The sequence below is a fragment of the Pteropus alecto genome, unplaced genomic scaffold (assembly GCF_000325575.1).
Source record: "Pteropus alecto unplaced genomic scaffold, ASM32557v1 scaffold793, whole genome shotgun sequence".
In the NCBI taxonomy this organism is placed as follows: Eukaryota; Metazoa; Chordata; class Mammalia; order Chiroptera; family Pteropodidae; genus Pteropus; species Pteropus alecto.
In genome coordinates, this window is record NW_006433390.1 from 98,378 (window position 1) to 119,805 (window position 21,428).

General features: G+C 39.4%; 2 protein-coding genes across 2 annotated transcripts; both read right to left on the minus strand.

Annotated features, from left to right (window-relative positions):
* Positions 1-8,396: 8,396 nt before the first annotated feature.
* On the minus strand, positions 8,397-9,335 carry LOC102885567 (olfactory receptor 5AN1). The gene has a single exon (XM_006908321.1). It carries the CDS (start codon positions 9,333-9,335, stop codon positions 8,397-8,399), a length of 939 nt encoding a protein of 312 aa, XP_006908383.1.
* A 10,366-nt stretch (positions 9,336-19,701) lies between these two features.
* LOC102885819 (olfactory receptor 5A2) lies at positions 19,702-20,708 on the minus strand. Its single transcript, XM_006908322.1, has one exon. The coding sequence runs from the start codon at positions 20,691-20,693 to the stop codon at positions 19,728-19,730; it is 966 nt and encodes a 321-aa protein (XP_006908384.1). The 5' UTR covers positions 20,694-20,708; the 3' UTR covers positions 19,702-19,727.
* Positions 20,709-21,428: the final 720 nt, after the last annotated feature.

Below are 21,428 nucleotides of genomic sequence, written 5' to 3' on the forward strand. Positions count from 1 at the left end.
TATCTCTGTTTGCTAATTAAGCTGAACACCTTTTCATATGTTTACAGGCAATTTGGATCACCTGCTTTGTGACATGTTTGCTTAGGGTATTTACTCATTTTTCTATCGTGTCTTACATTTCCTTGGTGGTTTGTAGTATTTCTTTATATACTCTAGACACGAGTCCTTTGTCAAGTATTTGTGTTCAAATATTTTCTTCCAGATTCTCATTTGTTTTTTCACTCTCATGTACTATGTTTTGGTAGAAATCAATTCTTAATTTTAACGTAACCAAATTTATGAATCTTTTTTCTAATGGTTAGTGTTCTTTTAGATTTTCATTTTACCTTAACCTTTGCCTTTTGAATCTACCTGGAAGTGATTCTTGTGTTTTGTATATGTAAAGATACATTATTTTCTTTTATGTGAATACCTAATTGTCTGAGCACCATTTACTGACAAGTCTGTCCTTTCCCCATGCACTTGCAGTGCCAACGTTGCTATAAATCAAGCATCTATATATGCAGAAGTCAGTTTTCAACACTGTCTTCCATTCTACAAGTCTATTTATTTGTCTCCGAAATAATGCAACTCTGTGTAATTAATACAGCTTCTCAATAATTTGTATCCCATAAGGCAAAAACATCTTGAGTATACTTTGCCCTTTGCATTTCCTTATTCATTGTATAATCAATTTTTCAGTTTCTACAAACAAATATGTTGGGATTTTGATTGGGATTTCACTGAATCCATATGTCAATTGGGGAGAAGAGAAATCTTCACAAGACTGAGTCTTTGGAGCCATTGAGTCTTTTGATCCATTTGGCAGCAGCCCAAGTAACTAAAAATCTATGGTCTAGGGCCCATGAATAACCTTCCCCCTGCTGTGGTCATTTTCATCATTGCCCATCATGTGGCCAATGATCAAGGCTGGCTCTAGTCACCAGGCTAAATCTATCTACTTGGTGGTTCAGTGTCTCTTCTGTGGTGAGTCACTCTGGTGGGTGTTAACGTATGACACTAAGATCTTTACACTTATCCCCACTCCCATATGTTCATCCATATGCCTCTATCCCAGACCTCCTTGTCCTAATCTTTCCATTTTTTTCCTTTCATATCCCTGACCAGCCAGTCAGGCCATTTGCCATTACCCATGTGCCTGTATATATTCCAGTCATAGGACCTTCATTTATACAAAGTGAATGACCAGGTTCATTGCTCCAAGCTCTACCCATTGAGTGAGAATTTTGACTTCAAAAAAATATTTCCATGGTTGATTTGGCTTATTGGGTTAGCCAGTCAGTTGTTTCTATCTCTCCCCTAATACTTGTTTCTCCTGAATCTCTACACTGTCAGAGAGGACAAGCCCTCGTGGGCAAAAGAAAGCCAATTTTAAAACACATCAGTAGCTTTTAATCATTCTCAACATTCTGGAAATTTTCCCATAACATCGGCATGAGCTGTTCTTAAAAGCAGCAAAGCCATACAGCATCATAGTCTATTTGCAGAAAGTTATTTAATAACTTCAATTTTTATCTTATGGTTATTAGTTTATTTTTGTTCTCTAGTAATTGAGTCAATCTTCATAACATACAATTTTCCAAAAGATTATTATCGATTTCTTTTATTTTTATCTTAAGTCTTTATATTACTATTTGTCTTAGTCAACTCAGGCTGTCATAACAAAATGCCATAGACTGGGTAGCTTAAATGACAGAAATTTATTTTCTCACAGTTCTGCAGGCTGGAAATGTGAGATCAAGGTACCAACATGGTCAGTTTCTAATGAGAGCTCTCTTCCTGGCTTGCAAATTTGAGAAGATTGAAAGCATACCAAGTATCTTTTCTGACCACAATGATATAAAACTCAAAAACAACAAGAGGAAAGTTGGAAAATTTTTAAGCATGTGGAAACTAAACAAAACACTCTTGAACCACCAATGGGTCAAAGATAAATCAAAATGGAAATTTAAAAAATCTTGAAACTCTTTAAAATAGAACACAGCACACCAAAACATATGGTATGCTGTAAAAGCAGTTCTGAGAGGGGAGTGTATAGTGATAAATGCATATATTAAGAAAAAGAAAAATCTCATATAAACAATCTAAATTTACATCTCAAGGAACCAAAAAAAAAGAACAAACTAAGCCCAAAGTTAGCAGAATGAAGAAAATAGCAAAGATTAGAGCAGAAATAAATGAAAGAGAGATCAGAAAAACGATAGAAAATATCAGTGAAACTAAAAGCTGTTTTTGAAAAGATAAACAAAGTGACAAACCTTGAGCGAGGCTAAGAAAAGAGAGAAGACTCAAATAAATATAATCAAACATGAAAGAGGAGATATTATAACCAATACCACAGAAATACAAAGGCCATAAAAGACTAGTAGGAACAATTGTATGTCAACAAACTGGATAACCTAAAAGCAATGAATAAATTTCTAGAAATACAAAATCTACCAAGACTGAATCACAAAAAAAAAAAAAGTAGAAAATCTGAACAGATCAATAACAATAGGGAGATTTAATCACTAATCAAAAACCAACACACACAAAAAACTCAGGACTAGATGGATTCTCTGGTGAATTCTACCAAATATTTAAAGAACATTAATGAAAATCCTTCTCAAAATATTCCCAAAAATTGAAGAAGAGGGAATACTACCAAACACATTTTATGAGGCCAAAATTACCATGATACCAAAGCCAGAAAGGATGCTACAAGAAAACTGTAGATCAATATACTTCATGAATATAGAGGCAAAAATTCTTAACAACATATTAACAAACCAAATTTAATAACGCATTAAAAGTATCCTACACCATGATTAACTGGGATTTATCTCTGGGATGTAAGGAGGGTTCAACATACACAAATCAATAAATGTGATATCTCACTATTAAATTAAAATTAATATCCTATGATCTTCTTAATAGAAAGGGAAAAGCAATTGACAAAACACAAAATTCTTTCATAATAAAAACTCTCAACAACTTGTGTATAAAAGGAATATATCTCAACATAATAAAGGCCGTATATGACAAACCCACAGCTGACATCATATTCAGTGATGAAAGGCTGAGAGCTTTTCCTGTAACATCAGGAACAAGACATAGATGCCCACTCTCAGTACTCTGATTCAACACAGTGCTGGAAGTACTCGCTAGAGCAACCAGGCAAAATAAAGTAATAAGAGGCATCTGAATTGGAAAAAATAAAGAAGTTAAATTGTCACTATTTGCTCATGATATTACCTTACATATATAGAAAATATCCTAAAGATTTCACCAAAAGTTGTTAAAACTAAAAATCAAATTCAGTAAAATTGCAGAATATAAAATCGACATAGAGAAATCAGTTGTTTCCATACACTAACAATAAAACATCTGAAAAAAAAAAGAAAGAAAACTATCCCATTCACAGTAGCATTAAAAACAATAACATACTTGGGAATAAATTTAACCAAATATGCTTGCAAATTACAAGACATTAATAAAAGAGACTGAAGAAGACCCAAGATAATCTTCGTTCATAGATCAGAAGAATTAAGATTGTTAAAATATTCATACTAACCAAAGCCATTGATAGATTCAATGCAATCCCTATCATCATTCCAACAGTGTTTTTCACAGAGATAGAAAAACAGACCTAAAACTTGTACAAAACCACAAATGATCTTGAAGAGCCAAAGTATTACTGAGAAAGAACAAAGCTGTAGGCATCATACTTCCTGATTTCAAGCTATATTCTACAGCTGCAGTAATTAAAACAGGACAGTGGTAACATAAAAATAGACACATAGACCAATGGAACAGAATAAAGAGCCCAGAAATAAACCTTGCATATATGGTCAACTAATGTTTGACCAGGGAGCCAGGAATATCCAAGAGGGAAATACTATCTGGCTATGTGAAAGAAGGAAATTTTGCCATTTGCAACTACATGGATGGGACTTGAGGCTTGAAGCTAAGTGAGATAAGCTATGAAGGGAAAGACAAACACTGTATGACATCTCTAATATCTGAAATTTAAAAGCACCAAACTCATAGAAAGGGAGAGTAGAATGGTGGTTACCAGGGCCAGGGAACAGGGAAATCGGGGAGATGTTTGCAAAGGGCACAAACTTGCTGTTAAAAGATGAATAATTTCCAGAGCTCTAATGCACAGCACGGTGCTGATAGTCAACAATTCTGTATTATATACTTCAGAGTTGCTAAAAGTTCAGATCTTAAATGTTTCCACTACAAAATAGAAATGATAATTCTATGGTGATAGAGTTGTTAGCTAATGTTACAGTGGTAATTGTACTGCAACATGTAAATGTATTTAATCGACATGTGGTACACCTTAAACTTACACGATGTTATATGTCAATTATATCTCAATAAAAATAATTTTAATAAAGTAAATAAATTTCAAGTGATATTAATGTAACGTATTTTCTTAACTCTGATCCTACAGCATCAATTAAATACCTTCCAAAGTGGTTCCCCTAGGTTGTGCATCAGGAAGCACAACTTTAACCATTCACTCCCCAGAGGGCTAGAAACGAAATTCTCATCTTGTGCACAGACTCAGCTGCACATCTGATGGAGATCTAAAAGTCTGGACACTTGGGATCCATTAAGTGAACCATATACATGTCTCACATGAGTCCTGCCCTCTTCCGGTGCTCTGATTGTCATTATTATTAAGATGTTATCGGTGTCTGTGAGCATGTGAGGTTTCAAAACCAAATGACTCCATAGCTTCTTGGGGTTCAGATTTCCACTCATTCTCATAACTGATCTCTTGTTCTAAATAGTCTTTCTATAATTATCTGAATAACGTGTTTGGTCTTTACTTTGTACAGTATGAATTTTTAAAAAAAACATCATCGAAACTATTTGAAAAAGACAAAAGCATTTATTCCCTTAGAAAGATTGTTAAAAATGTTTCAGGAAGATTATTGGGACCGAGAGGTCAGTTATGAAAATGAGCAGAAACTATCAGCCCCTAGGACCTTAATGATTCAAGCTCTTTGACTCTTGGCTAAATACAAAGTAAAATTCCAAGTCTTGAAGCTAAAATTCACGCATAACTTTTCACCACTATGGCCCACGGCTCCCAATGACACCCCTCTGCACATTCAGCTCACTCCTCTTGGCCACCTGCCCTGCCCCTGGGACTGCTCTTCTCTTCCGTCAAACAAATCCTGCAGAGTGAGGTCAAGCTCCGCCTCTGTGTGGACCTTCCACTGAGGCCCTGATAATTCATGTGAGTTCTTAGTCTTTTCACCTCTCTTAGTCTGTGGGTCTGTTTTTTTTTTTTTTTAATTTATTATGGTGACATTAACAAAATCCAATAAGTTTCAAGTGTACAGTTCAACAGTAAGTCACCTATATATTGCACTGTGTGTTCACCATCCATAGTTAGATTTATTTCTGTCACCACATATTTTATCCACTTTACCCCATCTACCTCCCCACTCCCACCCTTTGGTAACCACTATTCTATTGTCTATGTCCATGAGTCTCTGTTTTTCATGGGTTTTTTTGGGTTGCTTTTAGATTTATATCATACATATATCATGTGGTTTTCAACTTTTTCCGTCTCGCTTATTTCACTTAGCATGATTATCTCGAGATCCAGCCATGTTGTCGCAATTGGCAGTATTACATCTCTTCTTATGGCTGAGTAATATTCCACTATATACATGTACCACATCTTCTTTATTCAAACATCTATTGTAGGACACTTCGGTTGCTTCCGTGTTCTGGCTACCATGAATGATGCTGCTATGAACATCGGTGAGCAAATATATCTGATGATAAATGTTTCCAAGTCTTTGGGTAAATACCCAGTAGAGAGATTGCTGGATCATAAGGTAGATCAATTCTTCGGTTTTTGAGACACCTCCACACTGTTTTCCATACTGTTTGTACCAATTTGCAGTCCCAACAGTAGTGTATATGGGTTCCTTTCTCGCTACATCCTCTCCAACACTTGTTATTATTTGTCCTATTGATGATGGCCATTCTAACAGGTATGAGATGGGATCTCGTTGTGGTTTTGATTTGCATTTCTGTGGGTCTGTTTTAATCGTCTTGCCCTGAACTACACTTAAAATGTAAAATTTATTATTTTATATATGAGTCTGTCTCCTAACTAGACATGAGAACAGGAAACTTTTCTTATTTCTCTTTTCATCCTTGCCACCTACCTCGATGTATTTGTCTAAAAACACTTAGTGAAGTCTGTACACCTGTGATATTCCATGGCCAAATCTCTGTGCAATTACTGTGGGCAAGCTGAACTATCTTGTTTGTTCCAGAGACCGACCTAGTTTAGAATACGTGGTTCATCTAAGAGTAGGATCTGGAATGTACCATTGGTCTAAATGTTCTTCATGGGCAACCACATTTTGTTTTCTCCGTTTTTTTTTTTCTTTAAAATAATACTTTAATGGCATTTTACCATCGGTATCTCTAGCTGATCATTCTCAACAATATCTCATGGAGGGAGTTCTTGGAAGACAGCAGTTCTCAGGAACCTCGCCCACCCACAGCTGCTCCCAGAATATCAACTTCCAATCGCCATCAGCAGCTCCTATTTATCACCTCCGTGAGCTCATCTGAACCCATTGAGAGGTTCATCTGTACAATATTATGGAAATATCCTCCACTAACACCTAACATCTAACACCTAACAGAGTTCTCTATCCTGAGGAATCCCTCGTGGCCCCTGAGGAACAGGCATCTCATTTTTGCACATTTTTGCACATTTTAAAGAGCAGTGCTTCAAAGAACATGCCCTATGCGTGGCTATGCGGTGGGGGAGTAAACACGCTCTATTCATAGGACAGTTTCCTTGGCATAGGGTAATTCCATATGTTCTCTCCCAGTGGTTCGACAATCCCCTCTCTCAATCCCGTTCATGTGTAAACTCGTGGAAGATTTGGCAAAGGCTTCATATACCGTTTTACTTATAGTCCTTAACTGAATAAAATAATTCATCGAAACCCCAAAAACATTCCTTAAGAAACCAATGAATCTCCAAGGATGATATGTAAAGGTCATGATGTCTTGTTTATATCAGTTTGTTTGAGTCTGGACGATCTGTCAAATCAACAAGTTGTTACACATCTTGTTCCTCTTTTTAACCAGACCATTAAGGCCACAAGCTTTATTTCCTCCTTTGGACAGTGATAACTAGCCAGAGTTGAGAACCCTGCCTATCTCGCTATCTATTACTATCCTGGCCCTTGAGGTCTCCTGTGAAATATCAGCATTAAAGTAACCATAACCATCTTACTTCTCCATCCTTCATATCACCCTGTACAACCAGAAATCTCTAGGAAATAAAATGCTGAGCACAGAAAATAGGAAAGAATGTGTTATCAGCTTTCCATGTTTGTTCTTAGTCTCTGCAATATTGCGTATTCAGTAACTCTATTATTACAATGAATTTTCACACAAGCCTCCTCACGCCCAACTTGGACGCATGATTCAAGTGTCAGAAATGACTTGGTAGTGTAATCCCACTGGCTATAAAAAGCAAGGGTTAATTTTCCAGATTTAATGGGAGGAGAGAAAAAGATATTTGAGTCTCATAATATCGGAAATTGCTATTGGCTGTGACATGGATTTTGAACATTATCTCCCATCAGAAATCCCACTGGACACTAGATATAAGAAATTACACCATCAGACTCATAAGTAAATGGCACTAAAGGGGCTACACACTTCCTTCCATTCTTCTTTAAGACTCAAATCACCTCCTCCTTCTTAGACTTAGACTTAGCTGGTGGAGACTAGGATGTGACCAGACAGGTATTAGATGATTAGTCCCTAAGAGAGGCCTTAGAAAAACATTAACTATCTCAGACCCGTCCTCCCAAGATGCACAACCAAGAAAGTTGTATAGATTTGTTTCTCTACAAAAGCATGTCCCCTCTCTCCATCCCTTCTCACCCTGGTCAGAAACACAGAACAAACATTGTCACCACCATGTCTGGATTATTCTTCATCAGAATATTTTGGAGACAAAGTTCCTATCCTCCGGGTGCCTCTGTCAGATATCTCTCCTTTAGGGTCAGAGGTCTGAGATGAAACAGGACTCAATCTCAGTGTCAAATAAAAAAATGCCGAGTTTCTAAACCTTGGTGTTTCACAAATATTTTCAGGTAGATTAACAAGTGACAAGGCCATTCTTCACGTAGGGTGAAAGTAATGAACCCCTAGGACTTAAAGGTACTGTGTTTGTGTGGCATTGAGTAAGCTTTGCTCCATTTTGTCATATTATCTGTGTCAAAATTTATATTCTCTGTCTGAAAGGATTATGAATTTTGTTATAATCCATTCATGTGCATAATATTGTGGGTTAAGGTGATATTCTGACAAAGACAAATCTGTCAAAAATCTCAGAATCCTTAACCTCAGCAACACCCCTTGTGTTTTCGCAACCTGTTCAAGGCACCTTTGATTTCCTTATTCCTCAGACTGTAAATCAAGGGATTCAACATGGGAATCAACACAGTGTAGAAGACCGATGCAAATCTGTCGAAGCTGGAGGAACCGCCAGAGCTGGACGTCAAATAGACAAATATGCCTGAGGTATAGAAGAGGCTAACTGCTGTCAGGTGAGAAGCACAGGTGTTGAAAGCCTTGGACCTGCCTTTAGCTGACGTGATCTTCATGATGGAGATGACAATATAGACATAAGATATCATGATCACAAAGGCATTTACTATCCCAAAGATCAGTGTTAATATAGCAGTCATGATATGTACAAAGAAAGTGTCAGCGCAAGACAGGGCTAAGAGTTGGGGCAGGTCACAGAAGAAGTGGTTGATGGTATTAGGCCCGCAGAAGTGGAGCTGAAGGATGACACACAATTGAGATAAAGAAGCAGAGAGACCAGCCATATAGGACCCCAGCAGCATTCGCACACAGAGGGCGGGTGACATGATTGATGAATAGAGAAGTGGATTACAGATGGCAGCATATCGGTCATAAGCCATGGCTGTCATGAGACAAGACTCACTCAGTCCCATGGTTGAAAAGATGAAGTACTGAACAGCGCAACCCACAAAGGTGATCATTTGCTTCTCTTGGAAGAATTTGGAGAGCATCTTTGGGGCTGTGGAGGTCGCATAGCAGATATCTATGAAGGATAGGTTACTGAGGAAGAAGTACATGGGTGTGTGGAGGTGGGAATCCATCTTTATTAAGATAATGAGGCTCAGATTCCAAGTCACAGTTGTAATGTAGGTAAACAAGAAGACAACGAACAGAGCTGTTAAGATTCTGGGGAAATCTGAGAACCCCAAGAGGATGAAATAGGTGACATCTGTAATATTTCCTCTCCCAGTCATTAGCTTGGTGCTCCTAAAATCAGAGAAGAGACAAGAGAATGTGTTGCTGACTCGATGAAAGGATAGCATGACAATTCTCAGGCAGGCCATTCCTTTCCCTCCACCGAGCACTGGAAAAGAGGAAACTCTTCACTGTCTGGGTCGGAAGATTCCCTGTCTGCTCTCACTCATGACCTGGGACAGACGACTACCCCTGGCTCGTCATACCCCACTTCTCATTTCTGGAATCCGTAAGTAAAAACTATTGTCACGTTATTTCCTTTGTATGTGTACTGAAACTGTGCCTTCAATCGACATGGCTCTAGGGTTTTCACTTCTCTAAAGTGGGAGCTTAGATGCTGAGCGAGCTACCCGCCAACCCCATGTGAGTGGATTGTGCCTCTTCATTCAGCAGGTCATAATTTGCACATCTGAACATAACACACAAAGCTATGGGCCCCCCAAAACACTCTTTTCAGACAAGGAAGCTAATTCATAGCCCCACCTACTGCTAATTCATAGCCCCACCTACAGTGTATTCTCTGACCTCGCCCAGACAGAAACCCTGGCTGGAGCATCTGGGAAGCTGCATAGCCCAGCAGTACTTGAGCAAAGGGCCCAGCCTGTGGCTCTGACCGTCTACAGAGTTGATCCAGTGGCCCCATCTGCACAGTTTTGTCTGATTGGGGACCCCAATAAATGAGCACTGCCAGCCTTGAAGCCTGTTATGCCACTGTGCCTGGGCAGGGAAATTAATGCATAGCCCTGCAATGCTGAGTGCCACCCCCAAGCCCTGTCCTAGCAGGAAACCTGGTCAGAGCACCCCGGAAGCTGCATAGTTCAGCAGCACTTGATTGGAGAGCCTGGCCCATGGCTCTGCCCATCTGCAGAGCCAAGCCACTGACCCCATAGGGCCAGGAAGGTTGGTACACAACTTTGCCTGATTTGGTCCATAACAAGAAGACTTGCCAGTCATAGGACCAGTTCTGTGGCCATGATTAGGCAGGGAAGCTAATTCAATGCCCTATCCACTGCTGAATGCAGCCTTCAGCCCCGCCTATGTAGAAAACCTAGACACAGCACCTGGAAAGCTATGTAGCCCATTCCTAGCCCCACCTGCAGTGCCACATGAGCAGAGAGCCCAGCCAGTAGCTATGCCTGCCTGTAGAGCAGAGGCAATGGCTCCATGTGGCCAGGAGACTTGGTGCGCAGCTGTGCCTGATTCAGGTCCCCAATTAATGACTTATACCATCCTTGGGGCTCATTCTTCAGCCCTGCCCAGGCAGTGAAGCTAATTCACAGCTCCACCTCCTGCTAAGTATGGTACCAGCTCTGCCCTGCTAGGAAGCCTGACTAGAGAATCCAGGTAACAACAGAACCCACCCTACAGACACATTTGGCCAGAAAACCAAATGAACAGTTATCTAACTGTTCACAGCCAATGATATGCCCTCAGAACTAGTGCAGTGGCCTCACCAAAAATCAGACTCTAAAAGCAAGCCCCACCTGCCCAAGGATGCTACCAGTTGATGCTACCAGTTGACCACTTGGATGCTACTATCCAAAGCCCAAACTGAGCTGACTGGTAAAGAACTACTCTCTGCCAAAACAGCTTGTAAAGTCTGGAAGTAGAGACCATTTACTCAAATGTGCAGACACCAATGTAAGGAATCAAGGATTGTAAAAACTCAGGTAACTGTAACACTATCTAAGGGAATTAATAAAGTTCTAATAAGTGGCCCTAAAGAAATGGAGATCTACAAACTGACAAAGAATTGAGAAGAAATCTCTTAAGGAAATTTAGTGAACTACAAGAACAAGTAGGCGACTAAATGAAATTAAGAAAACAATGCATGAACAAAATGAGAAGTTCAGCAAAGAGAAACAATCAAAAGTGGGGATTGTTTTACTTTTTCACAATAAAATTTATCTTCTTAAAATTTGGTAAGCTAGAGGAAGGAAAAATATTCTGAATATACTCAGTCTCTTTGATTAATTTTTAGCATGTGTTTACCATCTCCCAAGACAGTTTGGAGAAGGAAAGGTGACTGATATAAATATTTGTTGGATATGTGGATCTAGCTAATCAAAACCCTTTCCAGTTCTGATCTACTAAGGGCATGGACAGTTTGCAAGGCTGTGCAAGATATAAAAATCATGTTAAGAAACCAGGAATGTTGCTAAATAAAGAACAATGTAGGTAAAAGTAGGCTAGGAGGGTCAGTGATACCAACACTACCTGTGCCTGGAGTGGGGCATCTCTGATATCTGTCACCCACACTAGTGTCTCCAGACTCACAGGTGACAATGGATAGCTATTTGAAGAATTTCAAAAGGCCAGTGAAATTGTACATGAGTACTTTGTCATATCATTATAGAGTGACCAGCTTATGTTTTGCTACTCAGAAATTATGAATCCAAGCTATATATTGAAATGGAAACCAAATTAATTATTTTAAAAATAGAATTCTCAAGGAAAAAATTAAGTGAAAAGGGTCCTTCGGATGGACAAAGTTGGGAAACATAGACGAGCATGTTTTGATTTTAGGAACTATCCCTAAAATTCAATAAAATATTATTTTTGATTCAGCCTTCACTTAATAACTTCTATAATGTATTAGACTTTATAGACCTTGTTCTATGAGATTTTAGATGATCCTGTTATCCCCGTTGTACAGGTGAAAATCAGAAGGTAACAGAGTTTCAGATCGCATCATGAAGAAATTGCGAACTAGAACTCAGCATCCTCCCATTACCCTAAGGTAATGCCTGAAATTTTAGGTTAGAGATTAATCTTTTCACAGAACATCAGAGAACTTAGGTGACGAGAAAGAAAACCTAAGAAAAAGCCCTAAATGGGGGGTGCAGAAGTGAGGGAGAGGGAAGAGCTGAAGATTGCGAGAGACTGGGGACCATGACCTTGCTCCATCCGCCAAGGTCCCACCAGAAGATTTACATGTATATTGACATAGCACAGAATCCCCTGTTCTCTCTAAATTTTGCCCTCTCACCTTGACCCAGATGCTCCAGGAAGACAGAGTTCTTGCCAAAGTTTGAAATTGCTTATTTCTTTTCAAAAGAACTTTCCAGGTGTGCCCTATTGCACTCCAAGATGGGAAATTGGGGTCACAAAACTGGCTGTCCACTCATGGCAAAAGAGGTGCCCGCAACTGGCATAAACGTGTTATTAAGGGCCAATGCGATAGGAGTAAAGACAATTAAAGGGAAAAAACTCTCCAGAGACTTGTTCTCAGGAGTCATAGTTGTCATGGAGTTTTTGTCCCTACTAATTTCATGCCCTGCTCTGCTGTGTCCCTTCTGGATCTATTCCCCACTTCCCCACAGTCCAATCATGACCTCATGACTGTAACTTCTCTTTTAATGAACTTGAAGTCCTTTGAGCCAGAAAACACCTCGGGATCATCAAGTTCAATATCCTCAATTTTTAAGTGAGGAACCTGATGCCAGCATAGCTAAGGGATTTGCCCAAGGTGACATACTAGCTGGCAATACAGTTTGATAACAATAAATTACATCTGTGGACACATTCCTGTTTACAAAGTACTTTCATTTTTAGATATATACCTGCATACATTTTCTCAACTCCCCGACCTGAATCATCCTCACGGCTGCCCTGTGAGACAGACATGGCATTACTTCCTAAGCATAAGTGAAGAAACTGAGAGAGTAAGAAATAAAATAAAATAAAACTAATTTATGACAGAGCCATGATTTATCATGGTTATGATACAACCATGAGCATTGGTATCAGGCAATCTGGATTGAATTCCAGCTCTTCCAGCTCTTTCTGGTTGTGTGACCTTGAGCAAATTAACCTCTCCAAGCCTCAGTGTTATTAACTATAAAATGGGGCTGATAATAATAGCTACTTCACAGAGTAGCTCATCATAGAATCAAGTTAGATAATATTATGAAGCACTTATAGTGTGTAGTACACGGCACACCTCTCTTAACAGTAGGTATAATTTTTGTGTTCTGAATTGGAGTTGTTTTTCTGACATACCATACTGCATTACTAATCCTTCATTAAAAATATCTACTTAAGATCATTCCCACATCATTATTTCCTATTTTTTAAAAATGGAACTCCTATCTCCTGCCATTACTAGAGATACAGAGATATTTTAGGAAGATCTCATTCTTGTTTTGATTTACTTCGGCTAGTTCTACTTCTAGAGAAAAAGGCATAGGTTGGCCAATGAGTTAATTATTTCACTGAACCCTTGACAATAGGTTAGTAGTTTTATAGTCCTCTTGATAAGAACTGTAATAATTTAATCCTTTAAACTGAACAGATTTTTAGTGATATAATTCTAAAAGTATAGAATTTGGGTGCTGTGGCCAAGCAATGGGAGACATGTTCCTGGCCAATAAGAATCATTTATATTCCAAAAATCTTTCTTTGTAAAATTCATGATGTATTGTTGCTACATTCAAAAGAACATGAAGGACCTCAATATGTGCAAGGTTCCTATGTGTAAAGTAGAGATAATTTCTCACCCGCCAACCTCATATGGTAATAGAAAACAGCATCCAATCCATCATTGAAACTATATGAAGTGTAAAGTGTTGTGCAAATACTAATGTAACATGCATGAAACTTTGTCCATAACTTTCATCTAAAAAAATATCTTAAGTTTTCTTTAAATCCTCTCGGTTGGACTCTGAGTCTCCATGGTAACGCCAAGTCTGGTGGCTCTGCTGTTCCCTGTTCAAACCTAAGGCCTCAGATTTGGGACTTGGGTCACACCTACCCACACACCATGACAGCCACCTGGCACAGTCTCTGGGAAGCTCCTGCGGATCATGCTCCAGGCCCTCCTATGCCCAGAAACTAACGGCTTCGACGTCTTTCTAAGCTCTGAGAATCTCCCAGCCTTTATTTTAAAGTGCCCCTTCTCCCCTCCATTCCTTTCTTCCATCTCTTTTTCACAATCCACTTTACAAGGAAGATCAAGGTGGAAGGTGGAAGAAACAAGTTATTCGGTAATAAACCCAAATTTATCTCTTACTCCTTCCCCTCCCCTCCCCTGTCTCTCTGTCTCTCTCTCTATGTCTCTCTCTGTCTCTCTCTGTCTCTCTCTCTCATCTCTCTGACTCTGTTCAGGATTAAAGTTACAAAGTATTTCTTTTAAAATTATTTCTAGCTTTCACATATTTAATTTTATACATTACTTTATTTTTATTGAAATATAAATGAATGATTAACATTTTAAAAGAAACAAAGAAAATCAGTGAAGAAAAGAACAGTCTGTCTGGCTTCCTAGGTTCGTATCATTTCTCTGCATATAATAGCTAGCAGAACCTCTCTTCTTAAAACAGGGTTTTGTTGTCTACCTGGGTCTAATCATAGGAACAGATTTTTACACTGAATTCAACGTCAGTGACACTGCCTCAGACAGATAACCCGATTCAGGAACAATGCCCTCCACAGTCTTCTGCAGACAGCTCACACTGGACTTTTTTAAGTGGAACAATTCTGATAGTATAGATCCCTCAAAAATAACCCACAACTCTTCCTCTGGGTCTGTGTCCTCTCATCTCAAACACTAATCAAATGAGTCAGAGGTTTTCCAGCCCAGCTTTATGCTGAAGTGTACTGACACAGCCTACATATTTACATCACCCTTCAACAGATTTGCTTTTCAGGCTAAACAAGCTGCCATGGAAGACAGCTCTGTCTTTCTTTCCCATGGCTTTAGCTGCTGGGTAGGAGAGGAAGGATAAGAGGAGAAAATGATTGTATGAAGATGGGCAGAGACAGGAGGAAAAGAGGGAAAACTAGGCAAAGTGTGTAGGAAATTTTTTTAAAGTAAATATATTCAATCTCCCCAAACACACACCAAAAAGGAACCCTTTCCATCTCCCTCCACCTCACTTTGTTATCTTCTCTCTCCAAACATGCAAGAAAGAGAAGCAATTCTAGTTTTGTAACTCAACACCAAAGGGGACTAAGCCCTGGTCTTTTGGTCCTCCAGGTCTGGGTTTTTCTTCCCCAGACACTACAGGGAAAGGACATCTTCAAGGAGATAGAAGAGGCCAGGCTATGGAGAAAGCCGAACACTCAGTTGCAATATATTAAAAAAAATAAGCTGTGCTCATGCTTCTAACGTGTCTTTAGTCCTTGTTTTATCTACATCCAACACTTAAAAAATTTTTTTTTTCACTTTGCTATATGCAGCAGCTAATAGATACTATTTTTTTGAAATATTATCCTCACCTCCCTGACCATTCCCTTCTTTTAGGCAGGTTAAGTTGTTAGATTCTCAAGCCTCAGAGAAAGGATATGACAGGAAAAGGAAGTTGAAGTGGAGGTTGACTGGACGGGCGGGTGTGCTGAGAGGTGGCTTCTCAGAGCTCACCCCTCCTCGATCAGGCTCACAGGACACCTCCCGGCTGCACCTCGGCCCCAGATGGAGTCTCATTTCCAATTGCATTCTTGACTGAGGGTCAAGATGACGGATGAGGGCAACCCTGCCAGGCTCCTGCCTTCGCTGACAGTTGTTAGAAAACGTGCTGTGAGTTTCAGTGTATGTCTGATACAGGGACTTCCTTAAATATTTTTGCTCCTTAAGTATTTTTTTAAGATGAAAACAACCCAGCGTCCCTTTGCATTAAAAATAGGTTTATTAGAATAAGAATATACCAATGTCAATGTGATATTTGTTCACACATGCCAGTTTTTCTATTTATGTTGACATTTAAGTTTAATCTGATATCGTGGTTCTATTTCAGAAAAACTTTGTTTTGAGAGAGGAAACCACTGTTCTTCCCTGAGATCTCCCTGAGTTCCAGATGCTTGTTTATTTCTAGAGCGTGGTCTCACCAAAGGGTGTGGTTAGTCTGTCTCCAGCTAGATGGTGCCTGCCATCTAGTCTGGCAACACAGACGGGAGATGCTGCCACATCCAGTTTAGAACAGTTCCAAGCCACGATTGCAAGAGTCTGCTAAGGCTATTTCCTTATTTGTAGAAAAGAGTGGGGTCTCATCCCCGGCCAGATCCATAAGCAGCATGGCACATAGGAAGTCAGCATTAGAAGAGGAGAGGGAAGCATGAGAAGATTAAAAAGCAGCAAAGGGCACATATAAACGGTTGGTTTAGCTCCCCCAGTTATTTAGGAGATGTTGCAAAGCACTCACTGCCATAGTCTCTGCAGACCCATTCCACCAAGAATTCAGGGAAGGTAGTCACAGATCAAGCTGATGGGATAATGCTAGGATATGTGGTATATTTCCTTATATGCAAAACGGTCAGGCTCTTCCTGCTCAAGGGTAGGTCAGGAAGATCCAAATCAGTTATCTGGACACAGGAAAGTGAAATGCGAGTGTTTCCTCATGTGTGTAAATGATCACAGAATAGGCAAACTTTAGGTTTGCCAAGGTTTAAAACTAGAATCGTGAGACTATCGGTCTTTAGAAAGAAGTTAAAAATCTCATCAGAGCCCATTTCATGCATCAGTCACTGACTTGTGAGTATGTGAGTGAGTAATCACATATACCTACCCCAAAACTTAGGGGAATGTAGGTGGTACATATGGACAATAGTCAGGTTTCTGAAAACTCTAAAAATTAAACCACAAAATCGGATAACAATAAATAAATAAAATGTGTAACAGAGGCATTTTGGAGACAAAAGATTTCTTAGACCAAAAAAAAAAAAGAGAGAGAGAGAGAGAGAGAGAAAGCTGTCAATTAATCAATCTGTACATAATACAGTGGTTAGGGGAGAAGATGGTCACTTAGAAAAGAGGACGATGCATGCTTGGGGAGAAACTTGGGAGTGCCCTGACCCAGGCCCTCATCCTACATGGACCACATAGCTGGGCTCATCAGGCAATGATACACATTACCTACTTTGATTCCTTTCTCTCTAATTAGACGTTCAATTGTAATTCGTTTTTCCACACGGTTTCCTCAACAAGACAGAATTGTGCCTCTGGCACAAGTACAAGCTTGGCAGTTTTGTTCTTTACTCAGAACTAAAAGTGGCATCGTGGTTTATGCAGCTTGCTATTCTGAGCTTGGTAAACATCAGCCCATCTGGAAAAGATTTTCGGAGGTTGCAAGGATGAGTGCCACGCCCTGGAGTGTGGTCATTTTACTAAACCGAATTCATGTCCAGCTAGTTAATCCGGCCTGGAAACAGCTCTACCTGGTCCTGTTTCCAATAGCTGTAAAATGCCTGGTTCTCTTAGTGCCAAAAATATTCTGTTTAGTGTATGTTTGTTGGTATGTTCCATAATAAATGCACTTATTCGGGAAGTTTTATTTAACATGTGGCTTACAGAAAAACCCAGATCATTTTTGCTTTATTCAAGCCTCGTGATCAATCGCCACCTTATGCACTAAATTTAATGATCATTAATGAATAAACATGATTTCCTCCTTGGTAGTTGGGCAAACTACAAAAGTACCTTATCTCTTCCAAATGCAAAGAAATATTTCCATTATTGACAAACATATGTGTGGCCAAACAAGAGAGATGGTATAAAGACCTTATAGTCAGAATCTTTGAAAGACCTTATAGTCAGAATCTTTGTTCATTAAAAAAAATTATGGATTATAGTAAATTAGTGATAGCTCCATTTAATTCTAAAACGAAGTATTATTTATTTGTTTGTTTGTTTGTTTGTTTGTTTTCCAGTGACTTTTAGCATTGGGCGAATTTAAGATTAGCCACCAAAGGTAAGCTGAAGGGTAGAAGTTCAGTGAACTTGAGTTGTTTCTATTTCCTATATGCAAAGGAAGTAGCAGAGGTAGGAGGTGTGTGGGCATGCCTTTTACTGAGATCATTATGTTCCAAGTTGAGTAGACGTTGCAAAGCTACTTAATTTGTCTCTTTTTAGCACGTTAACTTAGATTTCTCTTAATTCATACAAAATTAATTAATAATGTTGACTAATTGACTAATAATTTGAGCTAACATTGATTAAGTATTGCCATATGCCAGACAATAGGCTAAGCCCTTTTCATGCATCATCTCACTTAATTGATGTATTAATTTTATGAGGTAGATACAATTATTATCCTAATTTTGCAGACAAGGAAAATGGAGCTTGTAAGCAACTTGATAAGGCCACATGCCTGCAAAATGACAGTGAAGAGATGACTCTCAGGTCTGAGGACTTAATACTTAGTGAATCTCTTAACTACTTTTTGCTATAGTCTCTGCAGGCCCACTTTCCAATGCATCAAAGCCATTATAAAGATCAGATTCTTTACCAAACTAAGTAAATGTCTTCTATTTCTTTGACTCAGACGGTGATAAATCAGCATAATAATAATAATAATAAAATATCACCTCTTGAGCATTTGCTATACACCTGGCACTATTCTACATGTTTACATGTATCAACTCATTTAATTCTTCACAACAAGCCTATGAGATAATTTCTATTATTATTCCTATCTGCAAATAAGGAATTAAGGTGCATGGAGCCCAAGTAACTTGTCCAAGGACACACAAGTAGATACTTATTTACTTATTTATAGCCTACCCAACAGAGGCCACAGCCGAATAACTTTATTCCAGTTCTTTACTGTTGGTTCAAGGACACATAACAAGTTCTGAGAAAATGTGGAGAAGAAAAATCACTCTCTTCAAATCCTTGGCTAAATTCTCTTCTGGAACTTATCACAGCATTAGCAAAATCAGAGCACCTTTCACCCCCAATGAAGGTGTGCTCCTCTCCCGTAGATGCCTCAGAGTGTTGGTTAGAAAGCTGTCACTTTGGACTTAAACGACGATCCCGTAGTTGAGTTGAAATCATTAGCAGTCACTTTTTTGTATAGTTGATTGAATTAGCCAGGAGGTTGTCCCATTTGTTCAGCCATTAAGGGCCTAACCAGAAGTTTTCAATCTCGTTCCTGTCTGAACACGTCAAGTCAGTCCCATACCCCCAACAGTCATAGTGGCTCTCGACAGCCATGATTCTGAAACAGGGGAGGGTGTCTGCCTCCTGCTGCTCACACATCCTAAAGGAAGCAGGTTAGAACCTCGTGAGAGGAGAAGACAACTGATTTTGGAGAAAGTATCTCCCGCCTCAGGTTATCATGCCGTATTGTCCTATCCTACCTTGAGAATCACCATCCCAAATGCTGGACTAACATTTCTTCAACGTTTTCCTCCACAGACACAAACTCCATTTTGATGTTCCAGGTTGTTCAGTCTTTGTCATGGTGAAGTTTTCTGCTAAACTGATTTATAATCTCAATCTATGCAATGTTATTTGCTCTAGAAACCAAGAAAGGCCAAACTGTTTACCAATAACCAATAGGCAAACTGACTAAGGGAATATTGAAAAAGGGAAAAAAAAAATCACTGTGTAGATCAACGAGTCCAAAACCACATTAAAGTCTACACAAGTGACTCAGCTCATAGCTTCACTCAGCTCAGGGTGAGAAAAATGAATGCCCATGGGAAAGCATTCGATCCCTTCCCACAGCTTTCTTCATGGCCTTTTTAATCTCCTTGTTCCTAAGACTGTAGATGATGGGATTCATCATAGGGATCAGCAGAGCGTAGAATACGGACACCACCTTGTCCTGATTCAGAGAGTAGCTGGAACTAGATCGCATATACATGAAGAAACCAGAACCGTAGAAGAGGGTCACAGCAGACAGGTGAGAGACACAGGTGCTGAAGGCCTTGGTCCTACCTTTAGCTGAGCTGATCTTCAGAACAGCAGCGACGATGTAACTATAAGAAATGAGGATCACTAGGATAGATAACACTCCAACAACTACCCCCACAATGAAGTTCACAACCTGACTGGTGAAGGTATCAGAGCATGACAGAACCAGGATGGGAGGAAGATCACAGAAGAAGTGGTTGATCACGTTGGGCCCACAGAAATCATGCTGGTAGACAGAGTATGTTTCAATGAAAGAACTAAGGAATCCACCCACATAGGCCCCAGCCACCATCTTTAAACAAAGGGTGTGGGACATGAGGGCCATGTAGAGCAACGGGTTGCAGATTGCAGCGTACCGGTCATATGCCATGGCCGCCAAGAGAAAGCATTCTGTCAGCCCCATTCCACAGAAGACGAAGTACTGCGTGGCACAGCCGACAAAGGAAATGGTTTTCTGTCCTGTGATGATGTCCCAGAGCATCTTGGGGGCTGTGGAGGACACATAGCAGGTATCTAGAAAGGACAGGTTACTGAGGAAGAAGTACATGGGCGTGTGGAGGTGGGAATCCATCCTGATGAGGGCAATGAGGCTCAGGTTCCAGGCTAGTGTCAGGAGGTAAATCCCCAGAAATAACACAAAGAGGAAAATCTTCATTTGAGGATGATCTGAAAATCCCAGGAGGGTAAATTTTGTCACAATTGTGTTGTTCCTTCCTCCAGCCATAGACCTGCTTCTTCCACAAAGGAAAGAAGCAATCCTATGAGCAATTCGATTTTGTGTGTTATTATGTGAGTGGTATTTCCCGGAAGATCATATGAACGCTTCACACCAAGTTAACTAACATCCCAGCCACCTGCTTGGCAAAGTCTTCTCGGGGGAAGTCAGCCTATGAAAATCTCTTGGCACTATTTAAAACCCATATATTGCATAGCTCGTTGACCAGAAGAGAATCAGTATAATGAGCAGAGAGTGACTGACAGTCAGTGATGAGTCTTGTCAGTAGCTCTGTTCCCCACTGTCTGGGGACTGTGGAAAAGTCACCTGGCCTCTTTGGAGCCTCATTTTCTCAACTGAAAAATGGGAGGGTTGAATCAAATGAATTTCAAGGTTCCTTTGGACTTGGGTTTCTTGCGACTTTTGAGACTTTTTGACTTGAAAATGTTAACCCAGATTAATGACAAAGTTAGGAATTTCTTACATTTTATATATTTTCAGTATAAGAACCCAAAAAAGGAGCTAAATACAACAAGCTATAATATTTGACATATTTCATCTTGAGAGAGGAAATTCAATCCATAATAAAAATAATCCATTCTTTTAGGTTTTAGGACTAAGAGAAAAAAATATATATACATATATGTTATATACACACACACACACACACACATATACACACACACACAATCATGCTTAGAAGTGGAAATTTTTTCTAATTATATGATAAGTTTTTATACAAGT

What these genes read in the sequence shown, in the direction of transcription:
- LOC102885567 (XM_006908321.1), bottom strand. Translation starts at nt 9,335, where the DNA reads ATGACTGGGAGAGGAAATATTACAGATGTCACCTATTTCATCCTCTTG.
- LOC102885819 (XM_006908322.1), bottom strand. Translation starts at nt 20,693, where the DNA reads ATGGCTGGAGGAAGGAACAACACAATTGTGACAAAATTTACCCTCCTG.